Consider the following 10,452-nt stretch of genomic DNA (forward strand, 5'->3'; position numbering starts at 1 on the left):
ATCGTGAACTTGTCTGCAAAATTTCAATCGAAATTTAAATTAAAAAAGTGCAGCTTACTTCACGTCGCTACCTTTTGGCAAATTACATTCCGACAGGGAGCAACTTGTCTCAATACGCATAGGGATAGCTGGAAAAGAATACCTCGTCAAATCCCGTTACAAATGATTATATTTCACTTTATGTTACAAAAAGAATCTCTACGTATAGTGTACCATTATTTAATAACATCAACTCCAGGTACCACATAAGCGTGGCTTGAATACGCATTTTGTCTTCTCTCTCTGTTCCATTCTCGTTTTTTGTTTCTCTTTTCTCGGTAGTTTTTTAAATATTTTCTTGCAAATAATGTTCCGTTTGAACATTTACGCTTAACCGCTACTTCCGATCTCTAATTTAACACGACTGGCAATTTTGCTGAGATTAGTTTTCGATAAACGCAGGAGGAAAATCACGAGAAGTTGCTACAAATGGCGGCTAATTCTGGTTTCTTTTTTCTACGTTAACGATTAGTAGGTCTAGTGTAGCTACAGAGAAAATATAATACGCTCGTTGAACATTCGTATAATATAATGTAATATATATATATATATATTACATTATAAATATATATATATATATGTATAAATCATTTGCTGATTTTCGCGATGTTGGTACGTTTTACATAATGTATTTATGTCGTAACGCTAGAGTGCATTTACAGTATGTACAATATTTTGGGTCCATGCTCGAGCACGAGGCAAAATCATGGAACTCCACGATACAATTTCCTCTTTTTGATCGAAAACTAAATGCAAATGCTAAATTTATGAAAACTCGCGCCCAACCAATCCATTAAATCCGCCTTTCCATGCTGATCAATGCTATCCAACACCAAGCACAGAATTTTACACGTACATTAAATAAGGAAATTATTCTATGAATAAAATATGTGTATAAATATCAAGATATTACAGTTTGAAAAATTCCACCTTTCTCCTCTCGAAGAAAAACTAGTAACAATTCACACGTGTTTTTTTTTCAGAATATCAGATTAATTGAGTTATGTATGTTTTTATGCATCAGGATGTAACATCATTTCTGTGATTGGTTTAATCCGATAAGGGGAGATAATGTTTCCTAACGCAAGAAAACATTATATTTTTTCTGCAAATTTGCGGACACCTTGCAAGTGTTTCCCGACACTTGACGAGAAAAAGCGAGCTTGGAGAAGCAAACTTTAGTATACATTGTATTACCAATGTGTTTACGATACGCTTTACCAGAAATAACCGGTACAACAATTAAACATGATACGACGTTTAACGACACTCGCAAATTCGCAAATTGCTATCTAACGATGTCATCCAATTCTTGGTTATCACTAAGAAATCCAAATGTCCTGATGACGTGATGTCTCAACGGCGAAATGCAAAACTATTTTGCATAGTAAGTATGACATGGACCCTATTAAAGCGCAATACATCCAACGTCATCGGGACGTCCTGCACGCGCCTCGTAGCTTCATCGAGAGTTCCTCGCTCTCAAATATATTTTCCTTGTAAAGATAATAATAGTTCCAACACATGTTACGCAGTCGGTTAATCTCTTAATTTCTACGCCATTACAACTAATCAAACTCGTTATTCCGAGTCTAATTCCTTTTTTTTAACTCCTAGTCTCACGTATCGTGATTTAAACGCATCACCGTCGGGAAATCCATCGGACAGGACGCAATGAGAGCTCTTATGGAAGCCTTGAGCAAGTCTGTCTGCCATCCCGATCCTCCTCTACTGATCGATCCTTGGCAGACAGATCCTGATATTATTGTTCGATATTATTCGATTTCCCCTCTTTTGGTCTCTTTTTTTTATAAATTACTTAATTCGGCCTTACAATCGTTCTGTTTCTTTCTTTCTAGTTTGTAGCCTTAAATATGTACTTTACGAGCAATTCGGTTGCAACACAGGTTGCGTATCCTTTTCAAGAGCCTTCTAAAAAAATATAGTTTAAAGAGATTTTGTGATATCGATCAATCAAAAGTACAAGATACAAAAAGTAAACATTTCATGAAACGTAGAAAAGAAATATTTTCTTGAAAAAGGATTTGGAACAACAGCGAAAAGTGATGTAAATAGAAATTCAGTAGTGCCGATACGCAATCTTCTACGGCAGAGAGGAACTTTGCAAAGGACGCTAAATGTACGAAAGGACCGTCGGTCTTTCAAAAGGACAGAATTATTTTTTTGGCAAAAGTTGTCGAAGCTGTACGCTTCCGCGACTGGACGTGCGCAATCAATTCGCCAATTTTTAACAACACTTCGAGGACTGTGCCTCCTTATCGTAACTTATAAATTAATGAACGACGAAGAAAATATACATAGAAATCTGAAGATGCAAAGAAACAATTGTACAATCTTCTTCAATCTGTGAAACAATGTTTTTCTGTTTCCAAAACTACGCGAAATGACACTTGATTCTTCGTGTCATATGTTCATTGATAATTATGCACAGTCCCCAAATTACAATTCTTCTTTCTTAGAAATTACGATATAGATTTACATTTTTGGTACTTGTGATGTACTAATGTGTCTCCAGTCGCGTGGAGCAACGCGGACGGTTAGGTGGAGTCAAGGACGAAATGTCTCATGAAAAATAGTGAAGACAGCCTTCTCGAGAAACGAAAGAAAGATCTTTCTTTTTATCCCGATTCGATCCCGACGGTGGTGCGCGGTGAGAAGGGAAGGGACGGTGGTCTGAGACTGGCTCGGTTTATGGACACAAATTAGCTCGACCTGTGTCTAGCGCTTAAACATTAAAATCTCGTGTAATTTTCTTTCTTTAAGTTTTCTACTCAAATTGAGATTCAAAGTATCAAATAAAATTTATTATTTAATTCGAAACTAATCGTACGATTATATTAAATTATATGAATAAAAGTTTTGGAGAGTATTATATGCATTTGGAAACACATATAGGGAATAATAATATTCGTTATATAGAAGACATTACAAGTTACTAAGCGTGCAAAATAAAGATTAAAAAAAAGTTTTATCTTAAACACGTGACCGTCATTGAATCTTTACTCGCGTCATAGACACAGGTGACGCGATATTATTATTAATTATAAGGGTATATATAGAATATGATAGCGACAACTCTCCGATCAATCGATTGACAGTCGATCAACGATCGATAAATTCTCTTTACCATCCGTTTTACTGCCATAATAAATGCACAATTATATTTATGATAATGTTAATAATAAAATAATAAAGATAATAGCAATAGCCACGTAATAACAACTTTGATTGAAGACAGTTCATGCCGTTATTTATTTCGTGCGTGTGTATAAATTTACTTGCAGGATGCTCTATTACGTTCACTGTATTTCGATTCTATACACATTTCAACAACCTTACTAATAATAATATAATACATATTTGTAAAATACTGATATGATAGACTTGTAATCAATAGCTGCATTGCTAACCATTTCAACTGGAATGACTACTTCGTAATGGCGGACTATAAATTATAAATATGTATGTCACTAGAAACGTATACGCAAATTTCTGTAAAGGACACCAAAGTAAAAGAGCATCCTGCGAGATGCGCTGTGAGCATACTTATATAGCTATTACAACTCCCATAAAAGTACAAAAACAGCGACAATCAATAAAATTTCAATTAGGGCTCTTCCCTTTTAGTGACACTCTTTCCTTTAAATGATAATTTTTAATAGAAAAACAATTATCATGCATCAATGAAGAGTGTTCAAAACGCAGTTTGTTGCAGTGTATAAACCACATAGAAATATAAATAAATATAGCTTAACAAATAATGAAACGTGCATCGAGCAGCTGCATCAAATTGCAATAATTAAGATGTAACAATAAACTCTCTAATAAACGATAATATAAAGTATAAGTAAAATGTCAACAAGCTGCCAAGAAGTAAAGTGATTGCAAACGTGTTTAGGCCGCTTTTAAAATTTTTAATTTTCGTGCGTGAAAGTATCGTCGGATTAAAGTAAGCGAGCGTAGGCGGACCGTTAATGGATTCTTCTCGCGATTTGTGGCGGGTAAGTTGAGACATGCTACTTGGAAGATGGGTCCCTATATATCGTACTTTACTTGACTATCCTTGAAAATTTTCGAATCTACTTGCCTACAACATTGCCGCTCTGTCCGCTACTTTGATTATAAACGGTTTATTATATTCGGTTACGCCGCGATAATATTGTCTCTATGGTATGCAATGTAAAATTCCCGTCGTCTTCCACTACCTATCTACAAACGGTCTGCAGCCCTTTCGCTTCTTTTCTTCGACGTTGATAAAAATGCCTTCGATGCCATCAGCGAAGACAGCTACATTCGTACCGCCAACGAAATATTTTCTACATCGCCAATGCGATAATAAAATCGTTAATATACGTGAAGCGTTAATAAATAAGCGTGCTAAAGCGATAATAGAGCTCGATAGATCAACGTCCGGACGTGGAGCATTTCCACTGCATGATAAAAACGAACGAGAACGGATCTAATGCACTTAACAATTAAACGTGGCTAATGCCACGTTAAAACGTAGAATTCACGCGCGTTCGACTCGCGAGTGGCCTTTAACGAAAGTGTATCCTATACGCCTTAAATTTCTCTACTAACAATATAGTGGTAACACAAGGCAGAGCTCTTTGAAGAGGCTCTATGATATGGAGCAAAATCCGTGGGGTGTGAAACTAAACATCTTGGAGCCTTCTAAACGCAGCCCTTACTCTCTCCATTCACCGAGCGCGATTATCTCTCGTATTATTGAGGACGGCGTAGTCATTTCGTCTTCTTCTTCTTCTGCTTTCCTCTTCTTGTCCGTTTCTCTCAATGCATCCATATTGCGTCCGCTCGCCTCTCTTTGTAAAAATACGTGTCTCGCGTAATTAACCGCGACGAAACCGCGATTTACCATTTAATGCACGTTACCGAGACCGCGGACATCTCTCTTAACAAAGGAGAAGTCAATTGTATACTCACTAGAGTCTTTTAGCCCCGCAAAACGGGCCCGACAACGAGCAGTAGAAAAATTTGAAAAGGTTTTCAAAATTCGCGCTTCTCTCAGAATATCTTGCTCCACATCTTCATCATTTTCTACAAGAAATCTCTGCCTACGTGAGGACGGTTCGTCTGTTGCGAGAGTCGCGGTCTACCGCGTCCGTTCGCGCCGGTGGCATGTCGCCGTGTATTGCGCAGCTCCCGATCGACCTCGAGCTCTTCCAGCTTCATGGTGAGGCCGAGCTTCTGCTGTACCGCCAGGCGTAACAGTTGGTTCAGCGTCTTCCGGTCGTCCTCTGCCGCGGCCAGCTGCCGCTGAAGCTCGTCCACTTGCGTCACGTATTCTTCGCAACGTGCCGCGAACATTGCACGCAGACCTGGAGAGTGTATGGTTAGCGGGGTTTAACACAATATACAGGTAAGCGCATGATAGAAAGAGAAAGAATAGGGATGCACCAAACTTAGAAGCACATCAAAATTTCCCGTAAAAGGACAAAAGCGCAAAAAAACAAGCTTCATGACAAGTTGAAACCTGCTCTTACGTTTAACATATTATTGGATTAATGTAGTTTTATGGCGTAAAGAAACATATGCAATGATTAAAACCAGGTACGTTGGTAATTTATTGCATTGCATTTCGCAACGAGGTAATGCATGACTAGTCACACTTGGCGGTAAAATGTTACATGGAAGCTAATGCTTTTTCCTTTTTATGTAACACCATAATTATGGCACAGTATTAGAGCGTTTGAAAAGTCAATCGCAGTGCCCCACAGTATCAACAGCAGCGCATTCATTAAGACTGATAGCGTTCGTTTAAATTGTGACGTGTTAATAAGCGAGTGTTAGTGGGACAAAATAGAAAACAAAAAAAGAAGTTAAATTATTGAATTTCACTCACAAAGTATGGGTTTTGTCAAAATCGTCTTGTCAATATCTTTACAAGACGATTCAATACGGATTTAGCACAAAAGTTTAGTAAAAATTCACACCACAAATTGTGCCTCGTATGATAATATTCTAGTCTAATTTCTCATGATGCGGAGCATCCTCTATGAAATGCGAGATCTCTAATTTTGATAAAGGCGGAAAAAAGTGCAAGAGTTGGATACTCACTTGAGAATGTCGCAGCATTTTCCTTCAACATTCTAAGTTCGTTCCTCAGCTTGAGCATCGTCTCGTTAACGATGCTCTTCTCGCTCTCATATTTGCTCTTCAGATTCGTTAGCGCTACCTCGGCCGTGTTCTTATTTGATTTAAGCACCGTTCGCAACGTGGCGATCTGTTCGCGTTTCGCGGACAGTAAAGCCTTTAATTTGAGGACTTGCTCTTGCAGATCCGTCACCTCTGCCTTGTTCTCGTTGACGGAAGCTGAAAAAGACAAAATTATGATAAAAATTGATAATGTACCATAAAAGAGACAAGACACTTTTCAGAGGAAGACACTCACTCTCGCAAACGTTGCAGACGTTCGACTGCATTCCTTTGACTTTCGACAATTCGATCGTGTGCTCGACAGCGCTTCTGAGATGTTTTATTTGGTCCATCGCGGTTTCTATGTGCTTTGCAATTTCCTGCGCTTTGCCGAGACTCTCCAGGTCGTTGATTTTGATGTCGGTCTTGAACAGAGTTCGGCACCAGACCATTTTGTCGTTCTCCTTTTCCTTTTCGGGCACGATCTCCGACTTTTCATGGTCCAACACTACCCTCGAGGGGGTCTCGCCGTTAACGGTGCATACGTGATGATAGAGTTGCGCGAGTTCATCCGAGAGATTTTGCAAGTTGTTTTGTGCAGAATCGAGGAAACCACCCGCTTCCGCGGTAAGTTTCGACAGAGCAGACACGTCCGACTCGAGTTGCGTGCTTCTCTGTTCCGTGTCTATGAGCTGAAACGAAGGCAAAGGTACGTTACGTGTACGAGCAAACGCGCGATAGTGGTCACGGTGAATGCACTAGATACATTTCGCTTATTGATATTATTATTATTATTAGTGATATTAAATGTTTAATCGGAGATTTGTAAGACGAGTTTGCAACACTCGGATAACATTTAGAAATTTATGTCTCTTCTAGTATGATGAGTTGCAGACAACGTCTCTCTTTCCATCCGAGTATCGTGCAAAACAGGCTCGGCGAGTTTCGACCGGCATGCTACGTTAGATGCGCATGAAATTTACATGGAAGACGAGAGAAGATCAATTCTGTTTTATCGTTCCGTCTCAAAGGCCACGGTGCATTAGCTTATTACGATCCGTACGTCATTCCTGAGTCGAGCACTTGGCATTGACATTCGTTCAAACGCGATGATCATGTCGACGATCCACACGTGAGGATAAACACAATGCGAGTCTAATAATGGCTATTTAGAAAAACATACGTATTCTCACACGTGGATCTACATACAATGGAGTGATGGTGAATTCGTCAGTAGCTTCGAAAATATATACGGTTAAATATACGAAAAAGTACATCAGAGATAGAAAGCGATGTGTGTGTGTGGGCTGTTAGGACACTGAGAGAAGCGAGTATCTTCGTACGGATCATTAGAGGAGCCAACAAGACAAATTGTTATTAAAATATCTAGTAAATACGTTAAATAGGGGGACCACACGTAACCCAACCTTTTCTCGAAGGCTCTTCTCTGACTGGGGTATCTGAAACGCCACAATTTCTATTCAACGACCAAATTTCGCACAACGATTGCGCCAACATCGTCGCATATATTTATATTCTCGCAAACTCTTTTGTTCTTTCGTTTTCATCTTTTTTTCTACATCTTCTACATAGTCGACTTACAAATGCTCGTCCTTGGTCGCAGTTCAGCGACGCGTTTGTGAATTTATAACGCTGTTACAAATTTACTTCTTGTACAAGAAGATTGCGGTAAAATGCAGACGAATGTGTACCTTGTTATTTAGATTCGTCAACTCGGTTCTTAACTGCTGCGTAGAGTCGGACACGGTCAAGCCATTTTCCAGTTCCGTCAGGTTCTTCTGCAATTGATTTACCTCGCGCGCGGACATCGTGCTCCATTGATGATACTGAACGACAGCCTGTCGAAGTGATCATTAGAGTGATTTTACAATTATAAGATAAAACGAAACGCAATCTTCGTCGGCTTAAATCGCGTACGTGTCGTGTATAGACAAGTATACCTGACTGAGTTTATCCAGTGTCGTCTCCTCGCTCTGCTTGTCAGGCAACTTCGAGTAGAGATGTTGCAACGACTGAACGTGCGCCGCCAGCTGTACTATTCGCGCGACAAACGACTGCAATTCCGCTTGGCTCCTCTCGACCGCGTACTGCGATTCCCGCAGATTCTGCGTGAGATGGGCCTTCTCGGTTTCCGCAAGCTCCAATTGCTTCTGCAGCTTATTCACCTCGTTCTGATGGATTTCGGAGAACAGATCGACATGTTTATCGGTCGCGGACGTCCCCGGTTCTTGCGTCCTCAGATCCGCCTCGATCCTAAGTAACGCGGGCGAGTCGTCCTCGCCGTCGCTACCAATCGTCTGATCTTCCGTGATTCCCCGAATGAGAGCGAGACTGTTCAAATTGTAGATCGATCCGCTGTTGATTCGCTGGTCGAGTTCTCTCTTCAGAGCGTACTTGGCCTCGCGCTCGCTTTGCAACGACTCCAACGCCTCCTCCATCTGCTTCTCCGCTATCTTCTTCAGGTTCGTCAATTCCTCCACCTGGCTGTTCAATAACTCGACCTCCTCCGTCAGCCGCTGAATCTCGTGTTTCGCACCCTCGAACTCCACCTGACTGGAGCGCAAGCCTGACACTTGCTTTTGCAACAGGATATTCTCGTCTTCCAGCTCGGAGTAGTCCTGCAGCAAACGGGTCTCGCGCACCCTGCATTCCCGCAATTCCGAGCGCAACGACTTGCGCTCCGTCTCCGCCTGCTGGTGATCCTTGCCGACCTCCTCGCGTTCCTGCAGCGCGTGATCGCGTTCCGCCTCCACTCGTTCCAGTTCATGGCGCAACTATAAATGATCGAAACGTCAAGCAAGTGCTTCTTGCTCGTTAGTTCGTAGGTTGAAACTGTTACAGACCTGTTTCGCTTCATTCTCCAATTCGATGATCTGCGATTGTAGAGAAGTTTCTCGAGCGGCGCTCTCGCTAAGGAGACTCTCCTCCTGCTCGATACCGCTCTTCGCGGTTATCTTCGTAGTTGTCTGGAACTTGGCGAGGGCCTAAAATGAAAATAACGACAGGTGCTTTATTCTTGCGACGGAACATCCTTAATGTACGAGCAACGTGAAGGTAATAACGGTGAATTATTTGAAATCTGCCCCGGAATTTGTATCTTACATGCTCCGTATTAAAAATAGACCTAATCGCAAACGTGCTTTCTCAAAGATGGAATTCCGGGAGTCGAAGCAATTGAATATATCTGCTGGCCTAATTGGTACAGCTGATTCTATCCTTTTAATTGTTCTACTTTAAGAGAGCTCGCTCGATCGTTTCTTCCCGCACATTCGCGTGAAGTAACTCTTGCCTTATTTGCGGCATCACACAACACACTAAATCATGCTCTTGCGAAAATCGCTGCAAGGACAGAATAAATTTTCTCGACCTCTCGCCGTTCAATCGCGACGTACGCGAATCGGGCGTGTCGGCGAAGGACGCCGAAAAATCGGCCGCACTAACCTCCTGCGTGATCTCCAGCTCGTGCTTCGTGTTTTCGTAGAGCGCCTCGAGGTCGTTGCATCGCTGCTGCAGCGCCGACTTCTCCTCGAGCAACGCGAGACCGTATTGCGCCGACTGTATCTTCTCGGTGGACGCCAAATCGAGCTCGCGCGACAGCCGCTCGATCTCGGTCCTCAGCTCCTCGAGCCCGATCCCGTCGTCGACGGCGGCGGCCATTGCTGTCTGCGTCGACCGCGCGACAGTGACAATGACAACGGCGACGACGATGACGATGACGATGATCCTCGGTATCGTTACTCCTCGTGCTTTCTCCTCCTCCTCCTCCTCCGCCCCCTCTTCCTCCTCCACCACAACCACCACCACCACCACCACCGTCGCCTCCTACACCACCACGTCGTTATCGCGACGGGAACGAATGGATGCCGGCCGCCGTGATTGCACGACCCGAGCGCGGACACATCCTTTGCCTAATCGTCGATCTTGGGCGCGTCGTGCCTCTCTCTCCCCCCGCGGATAGCGCGAGCGGCTGCCGCGTGTCGCTGCTCTTCCTCTCGTCGACGGCGCGCGCGGCTCTCCACACCTCTGGTGCCTCGTCTTGTTTCCTTCAGGTTCTACCTGCGTCCGAGAAATGTCGTCAATTTTGACAAACGCGAAGCCAGGGCATTTCGCCCCGCTGTCTCCCGCAATCTCTCGCGCTCTTTCCTTTTGCTATGACAGATATTGGCACTTGCTTCGCAATGCCGCGTGCATGCTCCTTATACGTGAATACTGGCA

General features: G+C 42.4%; 1 protein-coding gene across 3 annotated transcripts; it reads right to left on the reverse strand.

The window, feature by feature from the left end:
• Positions 1 to 151: 151 nt before the first annotated feature.
• On the reverse strand, positions 152 to 10,011 carry LOC105276492 (protein bicaudal D). Of its 3 annotated transcripts, none has more exons than XM_026970716.1 (8): positions 9,679 to 10,011; positions 9,081 to 9,221; positions 8,178 to 9,011; positions 7,929 to 8,075; positions 7,614 to 7,676; positions 6,473 to 6,908; positions 6,139 to 6,393; positions 152 to 5,399 (listed from the first exon to the last, which is right to left on the reverse strand). In XM_026970716.1, exons 1-8 carry the CDS (start codon positions 9,892 to 9,894, stop codon positions 5,119 to 5,121), a joined length of 2,373 nt encoding a protein of 790 aa, XP_026826517.1. In that variant the 5' UTR covers positions 9,895 to 10,011; the 3' UTR covers positions 152 to 5,118. The 3 variants fall into 3 exon arrangements, with proteins under 3 accessions (XP_026826517.1, XP_011332451.1, XP_011332452.1); XM_011334149.3 differs by having other exon boundaries at positions 7,644 to 7,676; positions 9,679 to 10,010; XM_011334150.3 differs by lacking the exon at positions 7,614 to 7,676 and having other exon boundaries at positions 9,679 to 10,007.
• Between the last annotated feature and the right edge of the window lie 441 nt (positions 10,012 to 10,452).

The sequence above is a fragment of the Ooceraea biroi genome, chromosome 6, assembly GCF_003672135.1.
Source record: "Ooceraea biroi isolate clonal line C1 chromosome 6, Obir_v5.4, whole genome shotgun sequence".
In the NCBI taxonomy this organism is placed as follows: domain Eukaryota; kingdom Metazoa; phylum Arthropoda; class Insecta; order Hymenoptera; family Formicidae; genus Ooceraea; species Ooceraea biroi.